The sequence below is a fragment of the Apis mellifera genome, linkage group LG15, assembly GCF_003254395.2.
Source record: "Apis mellifera strain DH4 linkage group LG15, Amel_HAv3.1, whole genome shotgun sequence".
Taxonomy (NCBI): Eukaryota; Metazoa; Arthropoda; class Insecta; order Hymenoptera; family Apidae; genus Apis; species Apis mellifera.
In genome coordinates this window covers 3,265,268-3,290,040 of record NC_037652.1, presented here as the reverse complement: position 1 = coordinate 3,290,040, position 24,773 = coordinate 3,265,268, and the positions used below count along the sequence as shown (strand labels likewise).

Sequence of the window (24,773 nt, the reverse complement as noted above, 5' to 3'; positions counted from 1 at the left end):
ATGAATCAATGTTTGGGTTGGTGAAAAATATCAGCGTTGTTGTATTGGTTTGTATATATAAGCGAGCGAGCCAACCGATGTCGTAACTGGAAACCCCATTCGAGAAAATTGACTTGGAAGTAGTTTGAAGTTAAGCTTCTTATTTCAAGAGGATGCACGGGGGCTCTGATTTGATTATTCCACGAATTCTGATACTTTCTTCGATAAAGTTTTAGAAGAGAAACGAACTCGGCGAGATTATGTTTCAGTTTTTGAGATCTCGAGAAGAGTTGTAATTTTCTTTTGCCGGGTGGAATAAATTTTCCCGGTTAATTTACGCTTCTTGAATTCTTGAAACGTGCTGATAAATGCATATATACAAAGATTAAATGTGAAATTCGTTCGCTTCAATTTCCCCAAATTAAACTTTTCTTCTATTTGAATCAATCTGTAATTTAAATAATCTTAATTTCTTTTTCCAAAGAAATCTTTATCGATTACAAGAATTGGAAAATTGATTTTCCAAGAGAAACATGTGAAAAACTTTCCACCATTCTGAATATGTAACTGATAATAAGATTGTTTTTTTAAATTCAAAATTAAAAAAATAAATTTTGAAACACCATGTACCTCGACTTTGTAGAAGAAAGACAGATTCAAAATTCCTTAGAATTTTACTCCTTCATAAATCGTCAAAGTCCTCAAACAATGTAATCTTGGAACAATCTGTGGATCCTTCGAGCATAACCATAAAACCACTACACCGTGTAGGCATAGTGGATGAAAAACGATCCATGGAATCCGTGGAGAGGGAAACAAAGGATGCTATACTCAAATACTCATTTCGTAAAAATTCTAATTCAAGCTTCCCTTCAATTTAACACAAGCAATAAAATTTTCAACGAAACACATCCTGTAATTTCGAAGTTCCATCCTTCCACGTTGCTTGCCATTGTAAAAAAAAGTGCAAAATTTTGAAACGCTGCTCAAAGCAAATTCAAACTTCCTTGCATTCTTGCATTCCCCCTCTCCTCTCCCTTAAATCGTCATTGTTGAATCGTCCTTCGCAACAAAGTAACGTTGAGACAAACTGTAGATGTTCGAACATAACCATAAAACCGCATCCGCCTAACCTCTGCGCGCAATCGTTGGATGGAAAACGATCCTTGGAACGATCCGCGGTGGGAGATTCTTGCGGGGCGCAAGAAAACGACGTCTCGACATTTGATTGGACACGCGCGCCGCTTTAATGCCGTAATATATTCCGCATAATGGGAAGCCGAATGGCGTTCAAGGTCAAGAGTGTGCGGCGCAATTCCCACGGGAACCGGGCGGCCGTGGCAAACCCCAACGCCGCCGCAACGTTCGATCGCCGAGGGAATCCTTCCTGCTTCGATACGCGAAAAGCAAGCAACACTCGATACTTGTATTTGTGAATACACGACGTTTCGACACGCGATGATCCGCCGCCATTTTCTAACCGGTCGACGACCTTGTGCTCGGACGATAAGGAAGAAAATGATTATATATATGTATATATAGGGATTGTTTGATCGTTCGAACAATAATTGAAATCTTTGAAGACAGTTTAGAGAATTTTTAAAGGATTTCGTGTGAGGAACGAATAATTTTATGTGGTAAGTGGTATAAATATAGAATATTGTTCGTTTTTAATTTACGAGAGTTTATATATTATATAAACTTTTTTCGATTAAGTGACTAATTTTATAATATTCTTCTTTTTAATTTCTCTTTGTAATGTGAATTCGTCTTTTTCTCTCTTTCTCTTTCACTGTCTCTCTTGCTCTCTTACGGGATCTAAAATTATGGCAGTCGTTGAGTTTTAGCTATCGAAGTAACTACGTAAGTACATGTATGGGTTCGTTGAGTTTCTTGTTTAAGTGGGTGGATAAGGTTGCTCGTGAGAAATTTGAGAAAGATCCGAGGAACTTCTCTGAGGTTAAGTAAACTTGTTAATTGTAAAGAGACTTTTTTCAAAAGTTTCTCCACTATTCTCTTTCTTCTTATTTTTTTCCATGTACGAATCAATTGATCCAAAGATTTTTCTTGAATGCAATCTTCCTCTTAAACAGATGCAAAAAAGAAGAACACCAAAAGATTTCGATTAAACGAAAAAAAAAAAAAAAAAGGAAAATCGAGGAATATCGAGGATCAACAATCACTCTTACGCACGAGAAATCATTTTTATTGTCGAGCATGAACAATGAGCAATAATTTAACGAAAGATCGATCGTTAAAGCGATTCTCGATAATGAAAAGACGATTAAAAAAAAATAATAATAATAATAATGCGCGCCAATCGAACGAGCTATCGATCAAACATATCGATCCAAAACTCTCGTCGACTGTTCGCCATCATTGACGACCAATCATCCCGAAGAACGCTCTTCCGAAAGGGAGCGTTTCTTTCTGGATCAGAGGTCGAGGATATCCCCAAAAATTCTCCTCGTCCCATAAACCTCGTAATTTTCCAAAAAAAAAAAATTTCCAAAATCCTCAACACGATCCCCCACCTTGATCTCGATCGAACCCATCCGGACTAAAGATAGACCGGGACATGGATAGTCGGATGTATCTCGGCAACAGCGGGCGCACTCTTGACCAGCAGTCCGATCGGATTAATTTCTCCGCCGTGGATTTGACTGACACCGTAACTGGTAACCGACGCCTCCCCTTTGACGACTGGTACAGCGGGAACGTGCGCTATCTCCTTCCTCTCCGCAAGCGTAGGAGCAACAGCAATACCCTCCTTGGCAACAACGTTCGACGGTCCATGTATCTGGCTGACACCGTGACTCGAGACAGAAGTGGTCGTCACAGAGGTTAGCCGAGCCGGAAGAACGGGGACGGTTTCTTTAACGATCGTTGGTAAAACAGTCTCTCCCGCCAGTACGGTAGAGGCGAGCGGAAATACCGACCGGACCACGGTCAACGGTTCAGGCTTAATCTTGACCGCGTCTTTGGGCCTTGGCCCCTCTATACCCAACTGCTTGTGCAATTCTACGCGGTTCTCGTGGTAGGTGGGCGTGCGAGCGAGCACGGGCAACCCTCCCAATATGGCCTGCACAGGCAAGATCGGGTGCAGGTCGACCGGTTTCGCCTCCAACCGAGCGTTGCTGTGCACTTGAACTTGACTCTGGTGCGAGGTCGCGAGGGGGATGTTGTTGTTGTTGTTGTCGAGAAGCAGTGGTTGCAACAGCAACGAGGTGGAAGGAGGAGACTGAGAGGGCGCAGCTTGCTCGTTCGTGTCGTTTTGGGCACTGTTCAAAGATTGCTCTTCTCTCCGCCCGCTCTTCTCGGGATTAGAATTTTGCAGGCTGCGCCTTCTGCGGCTGGGCGCGGAACTTCTCTCGGCCGCGGCGCTTCTCGCCAGAATTACGTGGGCCGTCGTTTCCAATTCGTTCTGATTTTCGTCCGTGGGGATGTTGGTCGCGGCCACGCGGAAACCGTTGTCGTCAGCGACGTAGAACGCTGACTGGAGAACACCGTTCGCGTCCACGTAGCTGTACGAGCCACGGAGGACACCGTTCGCGTCTTTCACCTCCTCTTTGGCGGATGGGCCACCGGCGTAACTGTACGCGTGCTCCCCGGTCACCGTGTTCTGGTATTGGTTGTATATGGGGATCGGGCTGGACAGGTACGCGTACGGGAGTAGATTCAAGTGCGAGGCCGAGGCCAGGCTGAGGGCTAGAATCAATGGTATCTGGAAGAAAAGAAGTATTTAAAAATTGTTTGATTCATCCTTACAATCGATAAGCTTTTAAAATCGACACGATCGATTATTTTTAATTAAATGAACAAATTTGATGAAATGATATTATATATTATATATTTAGATTATTAGATATTATTAGATATTATTAGATATTATATATTTTGATGAAATGATATTAATTTGAATACAAAAAAAATTTTAGTTTTTCTTTTCTCAATGTTTCGAATAATTAATAACAAACAAGATTTTTTTAATTAAACAGAGTTTTTGAGAATTATTTTCAAAAATTTTTCTTTATAAACAGAATTTGAATTCCGCAGAAAATTCTGACAATTTTGAAGGAACGAAAAAAAAATTTGTTGCCAAACAAATTTTCCCCAGGATGATCGTCTCTGGAATCCTTTCAAGGTTGACAATTCGACGGATGGTCGAATTTTACGAACAAGAAGAAGGTATTCTCGTCGCGTCGGAAGGATTGAGTTTATACTTGCATGAAGCCAGGGATTCTTTTTACGATCCAATAAGAAACGAACGAGTGACCACGTTGATAGCTAGAGACGCGCAGATACGCGAGCAGATCATGAAAACGAAAATAGATACTGCTCTTGGAATCCTCCGAGAGACTGGCAGCATTGATTTTGAATTGTGACAGCCACGTATTTCATTTTCTACCGCTGTTCTCGAGTGCTTGAATTTAATTTGATTCGAAAAAGGATCGAATGAGAGAATATAGACATATAAATATAACAATATATATAATTTTCTCAAAAACGCTTGAAAGATCCTTTTTCGAATAGAAAGAATATCACTTTTCGTTAAAATATATCAAGAGTTCCTTTCCTCTCAAAAGAAAAATCCAATCCCAATCAATCCAAAAAAAAAAATCAATTTTTATTCTCGAGACACACAATGACTAATGCACGTTTCCTTTGAAGCAATTAGTAGAAATATACGGAATCAGAAAATCGTGTTCCTGTCCACGATGGTAGAAATATAAATTTATTTAGAGAGATCACACTCACCAGCGACTGCATCGTTTGAGATAGTTTGCTCTATTCCAGTGGAACCTCCTCGCTCGACGAAGGACTGTTCGGCCTGTGCACCTTGCTTCCGATCTCGTTTTGACTTATATACAAGGCGGAGGGGACGAGCGAGCCGGCGGCGGTGTCTTCGAACCAGGAACCAGAGGAATCGTCGAAGGACAGGCGGATCCGTTCACCGAATACTTGGAGACACGAGATCCCTCGATCCGGGATCCGGCATCGCTCGCCACGCCCTCTTCTTCTTCTTCTTCTTCTCCTCTTCTTCTTCAGGTTTTATTTGCTCGTCTCTCGTTTTTCTCGCCGCTTCGCGTCCAGGAATTAGATCCGCGATTTTCTGTAATGGGATATCGAGGCCTGGACACAAACGCTACACGGCCGTTCGTCGACAATTGGAATGGAAATTGGATGGAATTCGACGAGGATCGATCGCGGTGAAAAAAGTTATATTATTCTAGGAAATTTGTTGCCCCATGGAAGATTTTGTTCGTTTATCTCTCTTTTTTTCCTGCAATTTTTATTATTCTCGTACGAATATTATATTTTATTCTTTTTCACAATTTTTTTGTAATTTTGGATTATCTCTTAATTATTTTCGACAAGGAAAATGTGACTTTTATTATTTTTGTGAGGATAAGATAAATGTAATCTTACAGATATATTTACAGGTGGACCTTAAAACCGTGGTAAGAGAGAGGAAAAGAGAGCAGTAAGTAAAATTTATGCTGAATTCCTTGGTACTTTTATCTTTTTACGGATTTATGTTACTCGAGGGGTATGGAACGCAGTATTTTTGCTTGCTCGATGAAAGTTTTATTTCTGCTGACCATGAATGAACCATTAATGGTTCATGGAGTACTAGAAATATCGATTCTTCTTGATTTTAAATGAAAAGTTCATCCATGCCAATTTTAAGTGAATTTTTACAAGAAAATTTCAATAATTTTTTGACTTAATTCGTATCATCACATGATAAGTATATCGTAGATGATCAAATTTCAAAACAAATATAAAAATTGTGATTGATAAAAATTCTCCTTTTTCACAAATAAGAATTTTCCAAAAAAAAAAGTTTTAATTATAAAAATGAAATATTTCTATAAATAAAAGTTATATGTTCGAATCACATTTTATATTCATCGTTCCAGAATCTCAATCTCCATAAAATGGTCGCTGAATCAAACAAAAAAGTACATCAAACTTGATTAAAAAAATTTACAAGATTTTTCTCTCCAAGAAAGAACTCAATAAATTCGCAAAAAAAGTTTCTTCGAAGATCAGATGAATAATAGGACTCAAAAATATCTAATTGTAATTATAGATTGTATTTTAGTAAATCCTTTATTTTTTATCTCCCTTTCTAATTTATATGATGTATTCTTTTAGGTACTTTACACATAAATTATATAAACAAGTAAAAAAATTCTTCTTAAAAATCTTTTTCTCTCTTACTGAAAATTTTTAATCGTCCTTACGTTTAATTTTCTCTCACACATTCATCCAATAAATTCACCTTCAATAGAAATATTGATGAGAATCGTCAACATCGAACCTTAACCTCTCTTTCGTTTCTTTTTAAATCTTTTTTAAATGCCAGGCGAGCGACGCGAATTCGATAGAGTTTTCCTTTCTTGAATCGATGGGGCCCTATGCACAATGGAACACGTGATTGCATTTCTTCGATGCCTTTCGCGGCAACAATTCGACCGGCCTTGATCGTACGATATTCCTCGTCGAAATTGTTCGGCTGCCGCTGCCTTTTTTCCTCGTGAATCCTCCCTTTGTTGCAAATGAAATCGCCAAGGACGCGCTTACTCCCGGACATAGCCAGCCAAATGATCGACCACGAACACGATTGTCCTTTGCGCCTCGTATCGCGGGCATTCTGGTTCTGGGGGATAATGGGGACCGAGGAGCAATAGGAATTATTTGTCAGTGTCAACGAAAACACGAGGAAAAGGAGCGAAATGGATTCTTGAGTTTCAAATACCATTGGGTGGTATGCGTATCTTTTTGATCTGTTTTTTAAGTTTCGAAGCTAGATGGCGTTGTGTAGTTATTTATGAAAAGGTTGGCAAGAGATTGATTGTTCTCGATAAGATGAAAATAACTAAATGGTTTTTCTTATACTTTTTCATGATTTCTTATTAATCTATTTTTAAATTTGGAAATAGATGGCGCAGCATAATTATATGTGTGTAGTTATTTGTAAAAAAGTTCACCAAAAATTGATAGTTCTATTATCTTTTTTAAATACTATATTTAATAGTATCCTTTTCATGAGTTAAAGATTTCAATGTTTTTTACTTTTATCTAACTTCCAATTGTTTACTTCACAAATTATTTCTTCTTTCAATTTCCTACTTAATATAGTTCATCACACAAGCAATGATTTCAAAAAATGGAACATGTCTCTCAGGATTTCTATATTCATATATCTCTTAAGATTTTTCGTTATTGACCAACATTCGAAGTTAGCGTGTAACTATGCGTAGGCGATGGTGGACATTCTAAGGCTCAAAGATATCGAGTCTTGATCGTTTGTTTGTTCTTTAGCTACCGAGAATTGCCAAGCACGCACGTAGGAAGTAACAAGATTCTTTCGTAGGCGAGCTTCGCTTGGCAAAATGTAGATAATCAAGGGAATAGATATCTATCTACCTGAAAAATTCGAAGTATGAAGAGAAAAGAAGATGAATGAAGAAAAAAAAAATAAAATAAAGATAGAGATGTGATAATCATTGAAATATACATGATTGAAAAAAATATATGGCTTTGAAGATTAATATCCCAAATTTTGGAATTAATATGTAATATTAAAAATTAATATTTTGATTTTTGAATAATAAAGAGTGTTGAAAGTAAAAAATAAAAAATGTATAAAAAATTAAAAATTTAATTTTGAAGTACAAAATTTATAAAAAGTTAAAAAAAATCATATATATATAAGATAAACGAAATATTTAATATTCATTTTTTCATTGTTTGAAAACGTAAAATTGATTTAAAAATTTATTAATGAATGTAAAATTGTAAAAATCGATAAACATATGTATCTTAATTTGAAATAAATCATTATATTGTATTTCATAAATCTCATAGTTAATTAAAGGCAATTTTAATATTCTATGATAATTGGATAATTTTTTAGGGTGCATTCATACAATTATAAAATTTTATTTTAACTGTAAAAATATTTTAAATTATTGAAAAATTAAATCTATTAGAAGAAATATATCTCTCAATTTATTTTGTCAAATCATTGATATTTTTTGTACAATTGTATCATAAAATTTTAATTAAAAAAATAATATCAGCATTCTATTTTTTATAAACGAAAATTAAATTTAAATCTTTTATATTATACGGTAACTGTTATAATATATGAGTTATTACGTAGTGCAAACGTAGTTTAGAATTCCAAGATGCCGCAGTCAGTGTAGCATTTTCGGAAAAAATGTTGGAAGCCACTCGGACCACGCCTACGCTCTCAGAGATCCGGTCACATATTTGCGGAGATCGCCACATGTCGTAAACAACATAAATATAATGCAATCGTACCACACCCGATGTATGCACATAATATATGTAAATATCCCACAAATATCTCGATATGAGTTTTAGTAATAATTAAATAAAATAATGGAATGAACGAAAAAAAAAAAGACGACCGAAAATGTCGACGACTTAAATAAATCTTTCTAGATGATTGTTTTTTTTATTAAATAGATGAGTATTTGAAATATAACGCAATGTTTTCTATAGTATTATTGCGTTATATAATTAAAAAAATTAAAATAAAAATGCCAATTGCACATAAAATATTAATGATAAATTTAGAAAAGATGTTTAAATTGTAATTTCAATGTCAAAATGAATTATACTATTAGAAATATGATTTAAATTTCTTCTGGTTCAATTCGCAGATGTAATACTTCTAGACCTCTGATCACAGTCATTCTTAAAATTTTTGCTGCTTCTATGGCTTTGTAAATACTAGCGGATGATACCACTGGTTCATCATTGACTTGCGTTATGATATCGCCAGCTTGTAAACCTCCTCTGAAATTTTTCCATAAAAATATAATATTTATTTAATTATCATTAATGATATAAATGATAATTAGGAAACATACAGATGTGCTGGCGATCCTACGATCACTTTATAAACAAGAACACCGTATCTTATGTTATGTGGAATTCCTTTTAATTTTTTTTGCAATTCGTAAAAAAGATCCGGTGTAAGCGTCAGCATTGTGATTCCGATATATTGAGTTTTTGTTTTTTCCATTGCGAATTGTGTACCTAATACATTTATATATTAATATTATTTTATTTTACAATGATGTATTAAATATTTCTTATTTTATTTAAATGTTATACCTTTGTTTTTTCTGCGTAGTTCTGCTTTTCTTAAGAAATCTTTAGCATAATCTATAGGTATAGCAAAAGAAATACCACTTGTCACTTTCATTGCATTTATACCAATTGCTTCTGCATCCAAATTAACTAATGGACCACCTGAATTTCCAAACTAAAAAATGATAGTATATAATAGAATATTTTAATATAAATTCTTATATTAAAAATTTAATATAAATTAAAATAATGATAATGAAATACTAACAGTGATTGCAGCATCTGTTTGAATATAAGCCATCTGTTTATTAAGAAGACCAAGTTCTTGGCTATGCCTATTTACACTACTTATTACACCACTTGTTATTGTGTTACTTAAAGCTAATGGAGATCCAATAGCAACCACAAATTCTCCAGGTCTAAGATTTGAAGAGGAACCAAGTTTCATTACTGGTAAATTTGTCTATAGAAAAAATTTATATTAATAATTTAAAAATACAAAAATAATTATATAAAATAATATAAAAAAATATATGAACCTTGTTAATTCGTACAGTTGCAAGGTCACTATGCACGTCAATGTCCTCCACAGTTCCAGTATAAACACTTCCATCATAAAGACGTACCTGTGAAATAGATTGCATAAAAACTTCTGAAAAAATATGTTTAATATTAATTCCTGCAATATAAGAATATTTATATAAAATACCACCAACATTACCTTGACAGTTGTATGGGGTTTAGCAGTAACAACATGAGCATTTGTTAATATTAAACCATCTGATTCGACAATGAAACCAGATCCATTGCTTATATTGAATGGTTTACCTGTTTGAAAATCAAATCTATTTTCTCATTAATAATTACTGCTAATTATAATTATTTAGTTATCTTTATAAGTATAAATATTTACCTTCTGTTGTTTTGAATCTCTATGTACACTACTGCAGGTGCTGACTTTTCTACCACATCGGCTATAAAATTATATTTATTTCTATTATTACCTCCATCCCAAGAAACTGGTTTAGCATATATTGTGAACATAGATTTTATCAAGTTGCTAAATCGGTTTTGACAATCGTCCTTCCATTTATACAAAACATAACCAAAACCAGAAAAGAAAATGGTATAAAACAAGACATTTCTAACTGTTTTTTCAGAAGTTCGAAATTTTTTATCTTGTTGATGCGAATATTTATATTGCGAAAAACGATTCACACATGAAACTGTTAAGAATTGTTTATACTGGAAGTGATTTCTTCTTAAAACGGTCCAAGATGTACGGGTCAAGGGGGCAGCCATTTTTCGACTCCCAACAAGAGTGTCAGTTGTATTTCCAAATCCCGCGAAAATCGATACATGGAAATTTATGAAACATAAAATTATTGAAACTTTATATCAAGAAAATTCTAATAAATATGAGATATAAAATAGATTTAATATTTAATCGGAATTATTTTTAATAAATATAAATTTTAAAACAAAGTATAAAGAAGGAGAGTAAATATGTAAAGTAATTATGAGAAAAAGAACAGAGATAAAATGAAAATTCGAAAATCAACGCCATCTCCAGAATGCCGCAAAAAAAAAAGAACAAAATAAAAAGAATAGAAAATGAAAAAAAGAAAGATAGAAATATAGAATAAGAATTTATTGTCAGCGCTATCATTGAATGCCATTTCAATTAATTTTATAAGCATTAAAAATATCTTTTTTACTCAAAAGATAACGTTGATTTTTAATTTTTTGAAAAAATGTCTTTGGCGCATAAGAGATGGTAATAATAGTCAATTCTTATATTATTTCTTTTCTTATTATATACACTCCTTATTTATATATTTCGTCTATGACAATTTAGAAATGACAATTCTAATTCTTGAATTTTTATTTTACTTCTGTTATTTTCTTTTACTATTTACTCTTACTTATTTATTTATTCTCTTTGTCTATACATCCTTATGACATACGATATAGATAAAATATAATATAGGATGAAAATACATAAAAACTTTTATCATTTCTCTTTCAAAAAAAAATAGATGTAATATTGTAAGAGAACGGTATTTTTTTCAATTATTATACAATTTATTTTGAAATTTTATTAACGTGAAATTTATTTCTTTAGTTAATTTTCAAAATCATACAAGAAATTTTGAATTTCTTTTATTGAAGTACATATATTTTACATCAATAAGAGATCTTATTTACAATATAATTATACAGAAACGATTTATAATCTTTGTTTATAACAATTATATTACGTTTCTTGTTTTTTCACTTTTTTTTTTGTATTTACTATTCCATTTGATTGATTATGTAATTTCACTTTTTTACTTATTTTTAAAAGTTTAGGTTTTTTCAAAGTTTTCAGTTTGAGTTCTGTTATCTTTTCTTTTTTTTTTTTTATATCCAATTTGTTTGATGTTTTTTTAATACTTTTTGTTATCGATGTTTGGTTTTCATTTTCAAATTCTTGTGAATCATCTATCTTTTTCTTTTTTATGTTGTTAATCATTACTTTTTCATTAATAACTTTGCGTTTTTTAATTTTTGTTGTCTTCTCTGTTTGAATTTCTTCGTTTATATTGCATTCCCTTTCGGTATGACCTATAAATAATAAAACAAAATTTTATATATTCGTTATATATTTTTATTAAGAAAATAAAAATTACATACCAATTTCGTTACATTTAAAACATTTTCCAGTAACCTTGGGCTTTCGGCCGCATAAATGTTTTGCCACAATACATCTTTTACAAGTTTCGCAATGCTTCCAGTAAGGTTTCACACATCGTTTGCATATATCACAGTGTTTATATGTAAGACCATTTTTCGAGGTACACTCTTGACATCTTTTACAATGCTTATTTTCTTTACCAACCCATTTTTGACATTTTTTACAATATCTATAGCCATTCGATTTCGGAAGTTCGACTAAATTTAATGGTATATTTGTAAAAATTCTAATAGGTGATGGCAATTTAGTACCATTGGAATCATTTAAAAATAATGGATGATTATCATAAGCTACTTTGTAATCAGTCATGCTCAAATCTTTCAAACCTCCTGATATACCAGGAGGATTACTCTTTTGTTTCATTATAGATTCCATAAAATATGGAAATACAAACATAATTTTTAAACAATCATTTTCATTTTCTATATTATTCCATTTCTTATGAAATTCAGAAATTTTTTTTATGGTCCAAGATATTGGTTCCACTCGACTACCAAATGGTGGATCACAGATCAAATAGGTATGTTTCCCCTCATTTTGCATAAGAAAATCTTTAAACACATGAATGGCACTTTCATTAAAAAAATGATTATTCAATAGATTATACCAACAATAACTTAATGGTCCAAAAAAATTATGCTATAAATTAAAAAACAGAATGATATATTATATTCACACAATTTACTTTAGTATAAATTTATTTGATTTAATGAATTTTTAAATAAACTTACAAATCTTCCATCAAAATCTAATAAGAGTGAAGATATTGTATCTTCATAATTTTCTAGAATATATTCATGAATCTTTGGAGTACCTATACAAAGAATCTGTGTTGCTCCTAATTTTACAAGTATATTCACTATATCTTCCGTTGTTTGCTTTGTGAAGAAATATTGAGCTTCCTGTTTAGAATTTTCTATAGGTTTTAAAATTTCTGTTGGATGTTTCATCTCATAATCTGTAAGATTTTCTTTTATATCATGATTTTTATGTTTGTTCATCACATCTTTTTCAATTTTGGATATCAATTGTTCACAAGTGTGACAATAGCATCTATTGTCTGGAGTTATAGACATTATATCATTAAAATGTACATATAATGATCTATGACGATAACGAGATATAAATTGTTTTTTCTGTTGTTCCCATTTAGCTGCTTGTTGCTTTGTCAGTTTTTCTCCTTCTTTCAAGTAAAATTTGCATGTTTTTCTCTCGCGACAAGCAGAACACACATAAAATTTTTCTAATTTGCCATTTTCATATGTGCCAAATAATAATGTTGGTCCTATATAAATAAAAATATCATTGTAAATATTTTATACTATCTTTCCACGATAAAAAATTTTGATATGAAATATTACCATGTGGACATTGAGGATGTTTACTCAAATCGGACCAAAAACATTCCATGTTTAACAATCAATGAAAGCAAAATTAACAAATAGTTTAAAAATAATTATTTATATTAATATTTATTATAAACGAAAACTTAAGCATACTTTTAAGAATACTTTATTTACTATATAATTAAATACTTATTCATAAAACTTGTCATCTTATGGGAAACATTCACTCATGCAAAAACAAAACATACCACGTGGTTTGCACAGCGATATGAAGTTAATCGATTTTCAACGCGATTCGAGTGCCACTTGCGATTATCGAAACTACTTTAAACATTTTACTTCTCTTAATAAGTTTTCAATTTAAATAAATTTGATCGGAAATGAAAATATAAAAAGAATTGATTTTTAATAGTGGCTTTTTTTAATAATTAGATTAAAGATTTTTTTGAAGTGATCAATTGCTTAATATCCAATTATCTATTAATTTAAATACAGAAATACGTAATATATAAAATTTGAAAGAAAAATATTTTATTTTACGAAAATCATTTTATTCAAAAAAAGAGCAAAATATTAGGTACGTATATTAGATATTCCATATAATTTTAAAATTTAATTAACAAATGATTTTCAATTTTGAATTAATATTAAAGAATTATTATAGAGAATTATAAAAATTATATAATTATAATTAATAGAGAATTATAATTTAATAAATTATAAAAAAAATATTTTTTATAAAATATAATATTTTATTAATAATGTTTAAAAAATTTGAAGCCATTAAATTTATTTATATTTTATTATAACTTTTTTTTTCTACAATCGCTATTTACTGTATCACATGTATGTATAATATTTTATATATATATATATATATGTTTTCAAAAACATAACTGTAATATAATGTGTATATATATATATATGTATATATTACATATATAAGGCAATTTAAGCCTCTACGGGCTATAAACATCTTCGTGCGTTGCTTTTTCATGATTGTTTGTAATGTTCTATCGTAAAAATACAGATAATATTATGTTACAATATTTGAATGTTCAATTTTAATTGGACCATAGATATACATACGAAAAAGAGAACAAAAAAATAAATTCTTCATTCTTCGGTAATTTTTATAATACTGTATCAATAAATAAATATCTGAGATTGTTAAAATTATTTTAAAAATAAGAGATATCTAGATATATAAAAAATGAATACATGAGCATAAAATTCATGAATCGAATTTTTTTAAAGCTAATGAAAACAGTTGTTATGTTTATTTATTGTTATTTGTGTTTATTTTAAAGCATCTCTAAATAATTCTACAGAATCGAGACATTTTATTTTCATTTTTTTTCTTTTTTTTTTATTTTTTTATTTTAATTGTTTTTAATTGTGTTTATTCTGTTAGGTAATATATTATCACAGACTATCCATTTGCAGTTAGGAAAAACATTTACTAGAAAAATTTGTTTATCTTGCAATACTTCTACTGACATATCAGTGCAACTATGAATACGTTTATGAAATACTAATACTTACTATATTTAAATTAAATTATTCGTATATACAAAGTATTAGCCATCTAGAGTTGTAACTTGAATTGTTTGGTCTAAATCGTATATATATTAAATAACAACGTGTATTTTTTTCTCATAATCTATATAATTATTTTTCTATAATTCGTTAAATATAGTATACATAATACTGCAACTGTGCAAGTGTATAAATATTGTGATTGTTCTTTTTTTTTTTTTTTTTATAATTTCATAAGGAAAATAATGTAACGTCACGAACAAAGTATTTTCTTTTCTATTCTTCATTTTGTTTCTTATAATTATTCTAAAAATGTAGCTAAGATATTACGGTTGAATGTATATATTTTACATATTTAATAATTCACTCATTATACACATATTTTTAGAGAGAATATTTTCTTTGCCAATTCATCTTGTTGCTATATTTTTGTTTTATTTAACTATAACATTATTCATTAGACTAAAAACTTTTTAATGAATTTTTTATATATACATAATTGACTACAAAGCTTCTTCATTCAGCTTGCTGCATAAACTGTGAATGTTTATAAATGTTTACAAATATCATGCATACACGTGAATTTTGAAATTTACAAAAAAAGAATTATAAAATATATTACAAATAAAAAAAATCATGAAAAATAGAAAAATATGATTATGCAGCAAGCATTGGAGCTCCAAAGAATAAAAATTAAATTTCATTTATATAAGCAGTATGTTTTTTTTCCTTTTTTTTTTTTTTTTTTTTTTTTTTTTACGATAAATTTACAATTCCACATTTCTAAAATCTAAATGCAATGCTAGGATTTGGTTGGAAAAATTCATAAAAAGGCTATCGCCATGAAAATTTTGTATAAATATGCCGAAAGCATTTTGTGAATAGATAATCAGTTCATATAGGCTTCAAGAGCTCATTGCTCTTTTTCGATGTAGAGTAATAGAAAATTTTTAAGACACACACAAATGGACTTGCTGCAGATTAAATATTGACCACATTGTACTTTAGGAAGTAATTTTTTTTCGTGAAAGAATATATAGAAAGGATCTTATCAATTAACTATTTTTTGTCTTTTGTTTTCTTTTTTTTTTTTTTTGCACAAAATTTTTGTTAGCAAGATGGCAGTAATTGAAATTTAAAAAATAATTATACATATCATACACGTGCATTGAAATGTTCGACGTAAATTCTAAATTATAAAATATTAAAAATAACAAAAACAGCTATGCAAAAATGTATCTAAATTGTTTATCCGTTACTATATTCAAACTTTATACTATTTCCGAAAAATTATAAAGCTATTAGTTTAGATTGACACGAACCCCATCTTTCCTGTAATTTTCGACGCTGTTCTACATGATGATCTGAAAGATTTCTCGACATTCCTACATGTCCTGTCTTTAGTTTTCTAGGATCTAAATTTGCTCCTAAAGTTTGCACACCTTTTGCAAATTTTGAAAAAGGTGATAAGATATCTTTGGCAGTAGATGCCACAGGACTCGCAACATTTGTTATATTAGTTTTTATCGATTTCAAAGCAGACTCACTCTGAGAAGATGTAATATTTAGACTTAAATCTTGCTCAGATGTAGATCTCTTTTTATCTAGTAATCTGTTTTCCGTCTGCAATTTATTTCCATTTGTATCACTAAGTGTCAATTTGCTGTCAACTTCTCCGGTTGAATGACTAATATTTTTGGACAAATTCAATGTGGATGGAGGAAGAATCCTTTCCTTGTCCTCTGTCACACTTTGTATAGTTATTTCTGGTGTCTTTTGAGGAGATGCACTTACAGTACTGGCTCCAGAACCAATCTGTGGCACATTTAAAACTTCTTTATCAGAAATTTGTTCAGATAATTTATTAGGTCGTATTGACAAATTTTGGTCTTCATTGTTCTCATCAGATTCCACAACATCAGCGTTTTTAACACCCATTATAATACCAATAGATGGAGTATAAGCTTCCATCAAATTCTTATCATGACTAAAATTCTCTGGCTTTTCTAAAGGAACAGTAGATATACCAATGTTTTCATCATCACTACTACTACTGCTATTACGTCTTCTTTGCACATTGCCTAAAATATCTCTGCCTCCAAGAGTGAAAATAGGTTTAGAAGGTGCTTCAGATTTCCTGCCTATGCTTTTCGCTATATCAATTGGTTTTCTAGCGCTAAAGCTATGACTTAACTTATTTAATTTGCTAAATTGCTCAGACATGTTATTTAAAGCTTTCGTTCCTGCAACAATAAAATAATTTGAAAGTTATTGATATATCATATTGATTTTATAAATATAATCAAAATTCTTATATTTATTATGGAAAAAACAAATTTCTTTGAATAAGAAACATACCTGCGCTTTTAAGAGCTAATAACTGTGTTTCTGAGACATTTCTGGTTAGTTCTGGAAATGACGAGATATCAAGTAGACCCGTAGTTCCTTTACTATTCACTAACTTACTCTTTCGTCTATCTAATGTAACATTCATTGCTATAGGAATCTTTGGTAAATTGCTTATATCCATTGCTACAGAGATAGCTTCGCAAATTGATTTTAAAGACTCTGAAATATGTAAATTAACATAATATAATTGAAATTATATATTAAAGCATAACAAATCGTGTTCTACCTATACTTTCTTCTTCGGTCTTTATAACAACAGCCATATTATTAAAAAATCGTAAATTTGTACTCCGGAACATATGAAAATAACCGTACTCGTTCGCCATTTTATAATTTATTCTAATGCAATGGAAATGTTTATTTTTAAAAAGAGAAACCGAGCTTTCGGGCTGGCCAAATTCAATTAATACAATATCTTCAAGTGGAACTCTTTGGTAATTTGTGACTTTGTCGATTTGATCATCATAATCAGCTACATAATAACTATCGCGTGTTAATATTAGAATCGTGTCCATTTCTGTCTCTGTTAAGTCACCAGTCCTGTTAAAATAAATTATAAAAAAAATAATAATAATATTAAAAATAAATTTAAATATTATAAATTTAAAAAAATAAAAAAATGAATTTTTAACATACACAGGATCGGCATCTATAAGACCCCAACTGCCTAAAATAATTTCTGGATCGGGTATAAGTAATTTCTTGCAATCTTCTATTAGTAATTTCACATGAATTGCTGTAGCGGCGTTGTCTTCTTCTTCAGTACGCTCTTGGAATACTTCTTCGTTTACAACATTTCCTAACATCATATCGATCGTGGCTTGTCTATAGACATCCTTGAAGCGATTTAAATAGTATCTGAAAATATACAGGTCTCCTAACTGTTTCCGTCAAGGCTATAATTAAAAATAAAATAAAAAAAAAATATGAAATAAAAAAAATGACGATAAAAAATACTGTCTTGAAGGAGTCAGGATAGTTTTCTTCTTCAGAGTAGACTTTCATTAATATTTGTTGAAATTAAATTGAAAATCAAGCAATTATCATGCAAACAAAAACGAGCAAAAAATATAATATCAAACTAATTATAACATGTGGAGTCATAGTTTTAATATAATTGTCATTATTCGTTTGGATAAAGCAACAATTGGTTTGAAGTTTTAATACATATTTTATTTATTTGTTCGATTGAAAAACATTCAACCCAAAGCTGAGAACGAACCTTGCCAAATCATACATAGCACTGGCATAAAGAAAGTCAGAATAGGTGGCAAGTTGAAGCTCTATATTTGGTGGTTTCGCGGGTATTAACTCAAGACAACAATTATCAAGGATGTCTAAATAATGCGACCAATCGGTATTCAGTTGATTAACATCGATGGGATTTCCTAGCAAAGTATCTATCGCCGCTTGACGTATATCATCCATAAAGTGTTGCTGAAAATATCTATTGAAAAATGAAAGGATAGTGTCAAGGATCTATGTATGTATAATATATGATAGTATTTAATTAATGATCATGGCTCAAAGAAAAAAAAAAATTAAATATTATTGATATCTAATGATTATACGAATAATATAATGTAATGATTTATTCTTTTTAAGAGAATTACAACACCTAATAGATTATATGTTTGCGAAATATTTTGAACAATAAAAAATAATCGTAAAATGATATATTGTGTAGGATATGCGAATGAATATGGTATTCTACTATAATGCGAAACGTGTGTTATAATTGTGATCCAATTATACCTGTTCGCAGAATTTACGCCATCTTTCATTAACCCGGTAAATTTTCTTTCTCCTGTTCTTGTATAATCTCCCTATAAGTAATAAAAGAAACTACAATCATAGAAATTCTATATTTCGATTGAGCTTTTGTTTCTAATTAATAATTAATTAGATATTAAAAAATCATATATTTCTTTATCATCGGTACGAACCTTCAGAGCATTTGTACCAGCATACTGTTTACTGATAATATCGCCGTTATTTGCCCAAAGCAATTGAAACGTTTGTCTAATATTCGTCGGTAATGTTCCGTCCGGTGGTATTAATCCTAGCTTTGAAAACTGCATTTCCATAACAGCTTTACCCAAAGCAGTTTGCACCACGTTTGTTCTATCTAAACAATCTATGCAATTCACCCGAAACACTCCCTTCTGCATGCAAATTGTGCCTTGTTTATCACGCCAACAATACCCCATGTCTGTCAATACTGTAGCCAATTCACTGACCAGAATAGATACATTTTCAAAATGCATTCCTCGACTGTGTTAGATACAAAGAAATATTTAGCAACAATTCCAAATATTCCATTAGTTTCTTTATAATTCTATATATTTGCTTACCAATATTCGTGAAAATCGAATGTTGTATAAGTTATATCAGGATTATTGTAATTTAATACATGATTACTATAAGCTTCCCAAATTATTTTTTCCTTGCCTGTTTGCTCTACGAGATTCACAATACAAACTGGACCATACAAACCAAGTTCTTCAGTAAAATGTTTTTCAAATGCAAGCTGTGTTTCTGCTTCATCTAAAAAATTATAAATTATAAATTATTGAAATATAAATAAAATGTTTTTTAATTACCTCTGTCTATATGAGGTGGAGGTTTGTATTTATAACCAGGTTGAGACCAATATACTGGTACACTGCCTCGTACTTGAACAAAAGATACTTGATGATCATGATACCAAACTAATTGTTCTGTTTCTACATAATTTGCACATTTGCCCTCATCATCGACACCGCGTCGTTTATATCTTTATCATGATAAAAAAATTAAATTTTTTAAATAAATTGAGATTAAAATAATATGTAGAATAATAAAAAAAAAAATTATTACCTTGTTCCTGCACGAAATCTACTTCTTCTTGATATAATTGCTAAATTAAAAATTTCATGATGAGGTTGTTCATCAATGCCCATTTCTACTTTGCATTTTTCTATTTGTACATATCCTTGAATAACTGGTAATATCCACCAAGTTGCTTTATCTGTCTACAAAAATTAAATATTTTTTTAAATAAATATCTAATAAAAATAAATTTAAATTTAAAAAAAAACTAACTTTCAAATTAATTATATCTTGCAACATATGTTTATTCCAAAAAAATCTATCATCCACTTTTTGCCAAAGTTGTTTATTTTGTTCTTCTTCATTATATTGTGATTCTGTGGCACAAAGCCTTTGCAGGCTATTTGTGATATCACCAGTTTGACAGAAATAAAAGGAATCAGTTTCAGTGAAAATTTTATTTAATTCTTCCAAGATTCTTTTTTCAAATCTTTCTTTATCTTTAACAATGTTTCTCTTACTCACTGTAGATTTCACCTATAGATATTTTTATCAATTCATAATTTTTTATATAATTAAAATTTTTAGTTTTAATTAAATAAAGATAATTTACCTGAGATGTTGCAAGTGCAGCTGCTTGTTGAGTAGTATTTTTTATAGTGTTTGTAGCACTTTTAATAGTTCCCCATGTTTTGGCAAATGTTGCTTTTTGTGGCACATCAAATAGGCCACCTTGGCTTTTTTTCTTTGGCAAATTCTGATGCTTTTTGCATGGCAAAAGTCCAATATCATTATTTTCACTGCCAAAATGCAAAAATGCAATTGATTTAATTTTATATATAATATGACCTCCATATAATTCCCCAGCTGGTAGAACTTCCTTAATTAGCATTAAACGTGGTTCTAATACACATGGTTGTTCTATTTTCCCAACAATTCCATATAATATTCCAAGACATTCTAAATCTTTTGGAGAGGCCCATTCCCAATCTACAAAAAAATTGTAAGTAATAAAATTTTATTAAAATATTAATATAAAAAAATTTTAATCTAATATAACTTTGTGTTCTATTTAATTATATTAGACTACATGTCACATCTTTACATAATTTATAAACTGTAGCTATTGCAAAATCATGTGCAAACATCCATTTAAGATATATCCATATTTTCTATTATGTTAATAATGATAATTTAATTATAATTTAATTTAAAATTTTTGATTTTATCATGAATATTATTACAAAATTGAAAATTGGTAAGTTAAAATTATACGAGTAATTAAGATTACATGAAATTTTTTTGTTACAAAATTTAAAAAATTGAAGATGTTTTAAAAAAGAACAATGAAACGAAAATTACAATGTGTATCGTACTTGACACGAATGTATATATACTTCTGTCAAATTAGAACTGTGTACCCACCCGATTTAGCGGAAAACTCTCCCGTGTACTTGTCACACCATAAACTATGTCTTTCTTTTACGAAAATGAAATGCGTATCGGTACGGAACAATTCCATGCTTCCGTCTTTTCCACTGTATGATGATTTTTACGCAGCATGTGGAACGTCAAGTCTCCGAAAATCCGCCTATGATAGGCACTTCGCCATCTTGCTCGTATATAAGACTGACAACGGGTTCGTATAATATACAATATACATAATACTACATTACATTTTAGAGTGACAAAAAATAGATGGCGATCGGATAGAGGATTAATAACATATGATATATTTTTAAATTTTTAAAAAATTAATGATTCAAGCTTATAAAATTTGTTATATTGTAATTTATAATTAATAACATCAAAATGATTTTATATTTTTCAAATACACTTTATAAATTTTATAAAGTGTTAATATTTTATTTAAAATTCTTGTAACATTTTTATATTATAATACAAAAAAAAAAAGAAAAAAAATAATAAGCATATCATTATTTGAAATACACAAGATTTATTTATGTAATCAATGATTACATTTTATATATGTCTCACAATAACTGATAAGTACATTATAAATACAAAGAAGCGTGTGAAAATATGCGCATAACGATTAAACGTTATTATTATTAATATCGTCGTATATAGTTCATGGAAGAATATTTAAAAGATGTCCTTTCTATACAAATATTTTTCTTCCGAATAAATTTAAATAATTGCCGATAAATTCACAAAATTCGATAGATTTACTTAAAATGTATCCTCTTGAGTAATAAAAAAAATTCATAAAATTTAACGAACATTTAACATTCTCAAAAACAAAAAAAAAAAAATTTACTCGTTCCTTCCTTCATTTTCTTCCATATTTCTTTTTTCTTCTTTGGTTTTGTCAATTATATATTCTTGCCATTTCCTATGATTAAGAGTTTGAAAGTCATCCACTTTTGCTATCAATGTTAAATATTGAGATAATTTTAATAATTCCCTGTCTTTCCTTCTAGTAATATATGCATGCCTGAATGGTTTTATCTTTAATCCTGATTGTGGATTCATGATAAAGTTTCTTCTGTTATCATCAAACATTATTGTGTTTTTTGCAGAAAATTGCTTATACTTCCCCCAAATAACAGCAAGTGGTTTTGCTGTGATAGTACCATACTTTGATGTTTGAACATTAATCATAAAATTTGCATCAAGATGACATGCTATCTTATAATAAGGATTATTTGAAACTCCAAGCACTTTCATCTTTTTATTGATCCATTCCATATTAGTTGCTGACCAAATTACTATATCATAATTTTGATAAGCCATAATTAAAAAATAATGAAGAAAGGGACGCATTAATTCCCCGCCACCACCTTGCAGAACCATTGCTGAATTGTGATCAAAAATGGTGTAATCTATATCGAGCACCAGTAGTTTCTTTCCTTCTCTGAATGGATTTAATTCTACAAACCTGTAGTAGTCGATTCTAAATTGAATTTGAAATAAACACATCTTAACATTCTCTATATCCAACTTTTCCTCTTCAGTCTGAAAGTCATTAATTACATCAGGTAAGTCTTTTGGAGCATGACATACTTTAGCAATATCCTCTTCGCGAGATCCCATCAGCCTTATTTTGAACCCAGATTTCATGCCCAAGTTCCTTAAGATTTCCTCATCTTGAGATGTTTTATTTGGTAAACAGACACTTGACGGACTTTTAAATGGTTTCAAACATGTGAAATCTAATAGAACAGAAGGACAGTTTGAAATCAAAATAGAAATCATTTAAGTGAATTTTATTTTAATATTAACAATGTATCATTATAATATTAACATATGATTATGATGGGGAAAAATAAAAGGAGAAAAGGTCATGAAACAGTTCAAAACATAACCTTTGGTTCGAAGGTTTAAAAGTTTTTGATGTTTTGGAAGAATGCCAGTTTCCTTGTGTATTCGTATTTTCAAACCGCGAACGGTATCGTCCAGATTCACATCCGGAATTTCGATTTTTTTTCTGCCCCATACTATTATGATCTTTCCTACATTTTCCATTTTTTCGAATATAATGACGCGACACCAAACGATGTGTAAGTACTGCGAAGTACTTACTCGATACAATTCCCTTAGATATATATGTATATAAAGACCATCGTAGAATATACTACATACATTGTAAGTACCTTTGTGTCGATACCATATCATGAAATTTATTCTCCACATAGATGGCGTTTCAATAGTACAATATAGCAACATTTATGATTAATTTGTTATCCTGTCGATAAATGTTTTTTAGGAATTTTACGAAATTAATATAATGTATTAAAAAATAAACACATAATTTATATTTATTAATTGAATATGTATTTGTGAGATTATAATGGATACTATTATTATTATATCAAAATTTTGAAGATTTAAAAAATCTTTAAATGCTAAATATCAAATTAAATTTAAATTTGAAATTAAATGAATAATAGTATAAATTAAATTAAAAATAATCATTAAAATTGAAAAATCATGAAATTTTCAAATATGAATATAAAAAAATTAGAATTTATATTATAAAATAAATGTTAATAAACATTAATATTAATACGAGCATTAAATATTCATGATCAACTTTTAATATATTTAAAAAATAATTTAGTCTTTCAATTTAACAAAGCAAGTTTCTTTTTGTAGATAACATATATTATAATATAACACAAGCGATACAGAATAAATTTAATTGAATGCATTTTTTGTCCCATATCTCAAGAACATTAAGATCTTTCTAAGATTTTACTGTTATTCTTAATTGATTTATAATAAAAAATTACTACATTAGTAATTCGATAGTAATTAATAACTGAACAATTAATATTTTACAATTGAAAGAATAAATTTGATAAATTAATCTTAGATAATTTGATCATTTTTAATGCTTTCAAAGAATACTTAAAAATTTTTTTTTATTTTCTTTAATATCTATGAAAATCAAGTCAGATTTTTATTTATTTAAATATCACTTATTAGCTAACATATTATCAAAAACAATTACATTATATTTTTATATATCACGTTTCGCAAGATCTTAAAAATATATTATAAAACCGAGAATGCAATATAAATATTTTTTAAATTAAAGATTGAAATATATTGTAGTTTTTTGAAAAAAAATCATTAAAATACATTCAATAGATTCAATACATTGTTACATGTCATAAACAAATTTAGATAAGGAGAATAGTAAGAAAAGAATAGATATAAGATAAGAATTGACAATTAGTACCATCTTTTGATTATTTCGAGAAATTTGTTTTTGACATTAAGAGATTATGTCGATAAGATTTATATTATATCGATCGTATAAAATTTTACCGGTAAATTGGAAATGATTA

General features: G+C 29.7%; 5 protein-coding genes across 7 annotated transcripts; all 5 read right to left on the bottom strand.

The window, feature by feature from the left end:
* Nucleotides 1-1,713: 1,713 nt before the first annotated feature.
* LOC102653832 lies at nucleotides 1,714-5,067 on the bottom strand. Of its 2 annotated transcripts, XM_006560093.3 has the most exons (3): nucleotides 4,738-5,067; nucleotides 2,514-3,703; nucleotides 1,714-2,063 (listed from the first exon to the last, which is right to left on the bottom strand). In XM_006560093.3, the coding sequence occupies exons 1-2, from the start codon at nucleotides 4,747-4,749 to the stop codon at nucleotides 2,540-2,542; spliced, it is 1,176 nt and encodes a 391-aa protein (XP_006560156.1). In that variant the 5' UTR covers nucleotides 4,750-5,067; the 3' UTR covers nucleotides 1,714-2,063; nucleotides 2,514-2,539. The 2 variants fall into 2 exon arrangements, with proteins under 2 accessions (XP_006560156.1, XP_006560155.1); XM_006560092.3 differs by lacking the exon at nucleotides 1,714-2,063 and having other exon boundaries at nucleotides 2,165-3,703.
* Nucleotides 5,068-7,754: 2,687 nt separating this feature from the next.
* On the bottom strand, nucleotides 7,755-10,445 carry LOC551969 (serine protease HTRA2, mitochondrial). Its single transcript, XM_624351.6, has 7 exons — nucleotides 10,028-10,445; nucleotides 9,836-9,959; nucleotides 9,654-9,740; nucleotides 9,383-9,577; nucleotides 9,139-9,289; nucleotides 8,892-9,060; nucleotides 7,755-8,817 (listed from the first exon to the last, which is right to left on the bottom strand). The coding sequence occupies exons 1-7, from the start codon at nucleotides 10,414-10,416 to the stop codon at nucleotides 8,655-8,657; spliced, it is 1,278 nt and encodes a 425-aa protein (XP_624354.1). The 5' UTR covers nucleotides 10,417-10,445; the 3' UTR covers nucleotides 7,755-8,654.
* Nucleotides 10,446-11,334: 889 nt separating this feature from the next.
* On the bottom strand, nucleotides 11,335-13,261 carry LOC102653759 (zinc finger CCHC domain-containing protein 4). Its single transcript, XM_006560091.3, has 4 exons — nucleotides 13,213-13,261; nucleotides 12,583-13,136; nucleotides 11,791-12,490; nucleotides 11,335-11,721 (listed from the first exon to the last, which is right to left on the bottom strand). Exons 1-4 carry the CDS (start codon nucleotides 13,259-13,261, stop codon nucleotides 11,372-11,374), a joined length of 1,653 nt encoding a protein of 550 aa, XP_006560154.1. The 3' UTR covers nucleotides 11,335-11,371.
* A 2,205-nt stretch (nucleotides 13,262-15,466) lies between these two features.
* On the bottom strand, nucleotides 15,467-21,618 carry LOC408546 (phosphatidylinositide phosphatase SAC2). 2 transcript variants are annotated; one of them, XM_006560089.3, is made up of 13 exons: nucleotides 21,382-21,618; nucleotides 20,570-20,946; nucleotides 20,230-20,493; nucleotides 20,005-20,159; nucleotides 19,749-19,921; nucleotides 19,500-19,692; nucleotides 19,092-19,419; nucleotides 18,901-18,971; nucleotides 18,368-18,592; nucleotides 17,782-18,003; nucleotides 17,372-17,685; nucleotides 17,095-17,304; nucleotides 15,467-16,979 (listed from the first exon to the last, which is right to left on the bottom strand). In XM_006560089.3, exons 1-13 carry the CDS (start codon nucleotides 21,476-21,478, stop codon nucleotides 16,027-16,029), a joined length of 3,582 nt encoding a protein of 1,193 aa, XP_006560152.2. In that variant the 5' UTR covers nucleotides 21,479-21,618; the 3' UTR covers nucleotides 15,467-16,026. The 2 variants fall into 2 exon arrangements, with proteins under 2 accessions (XP_006560152.2, XP_006560153.2); XM_006560090.3 differs by lacking the exon at nucleotides 18,368-18,592.
* A 272-nt stretch (nucleotides 21,619-21,890) lies between these two features.
* LOC725786 (ubiquitin-like domain-containing CTD phosphatase 1) lies at nucleotides 21,891-23,588 on the bottom strand. The gene is made up of 2 exons (XM_001121593.5): nucleotides 23,286-23,588; nucleotides 21,891-23,132 (listed from the first exon to the last, which is right to left on the bottom strand). Exons 1-2 carry the CDS (start codon nucleotides 23,443-23,445, stop codon nucleotides 22,234-22,236), a joined length of 1,059 nt encoding a protein of 352 aa, XP_001121593.3. The 5' UTR covers nucleotides 23,446-23,588; the 3' UTR covers nucleotides 21,891-22,233.
* Between the last annotated feature and the right edge of the window lie 1,185 nt (nucleotides 23,589-24,773).

What these genes read in the sequence shown, in the direction of transcription:
- LOC408546 (XM_006560089.3), bottom strand. Translation starts at nt 21,478, where the DNA reads ATGGAATTGTTCCGTACCGATACGCATTTCATTTTCGTAAAAGAAAGA. An exon ending in CTGCACTTGCAACATCTCAG is followed by an intron (nt 20,494 to 20,569) that starts GTAAATTATCTT and finishes AAATATCTATAG; the next exon opens with GTGAAATCTACAGTGAGTAA. An exon ending in GCTATGTATGATTTGGCAAG is followed by an intron (nt 18,004 to 18,367) that starts GTTCGTTCTCAG and finishes GTATATTTTCAG; the next exon opens with ATACTATTTAAATCGCTTCA.
- LOC551969 (XM_624351.6), bottom strand. Translation starts at nt 10,416, where the DNA reads ATGGCTGCCCCCTTGACCCGTACATCTTGGACCGTTTTAAGAAGAAAT. An exon ending in GAGATTCAAAACAACAGAAG is followed by an intron (nt 9,960 to 10,027) that starts GTAAATATTTAT and finishes ATGAGAAAATAG; the next exon opens with ATTTGATTTTCAAACAGGTA. An exon ending in ACTACGCAGAAAAAACAAAG is followed by an intron (nt 9,061 to 9,138) that starts GTATAACATTTA and finishes TAAATGTATTAG; the next exon opens with GTACACAATTCGCAATGGAA.
- LOC102653759 (XM_006560091.3), bottom strand. Translation starts at nt 13,261, where the DNA reads ATGGAATGTTTTTGGTCCGATTTGAGTAAACATCCTCAATGTCCACAT. An exon ending in ACATCCTCAATGTCCACATG is followed by an intron (nt 13,137 to 13,212) that starts GTAATATTTCAT and finishes TTATTTATATAG; the next exon opens with GACCAACATTATTATTTGGC. An exon ending in TTTTAAATGTAACGAAATTG is followed by an intron (nt 11,722 to 11,790) that starts GTATGTAATTTT and finishes TATTATTTATAG; the next exon opens with GTCATACCGAAAGGGAATGC.
- LOC725786 (XM_001121593.5), bottom strand. Translation starts at nt 23,445, where the DNA reads ATGGAAAATGTAGGAAAGATCATAATAGTATGGGGCAGAAAAAAAATC. An exon ending in TTTAAACCTTCGAACCAAAG is followed by an intron (nt 23,133 to 23,285) that starts GTTATGTTTTGA and finishes CTGTTCTATTAG; the next exon opens with ATTTCACATGTTTGAAACCA.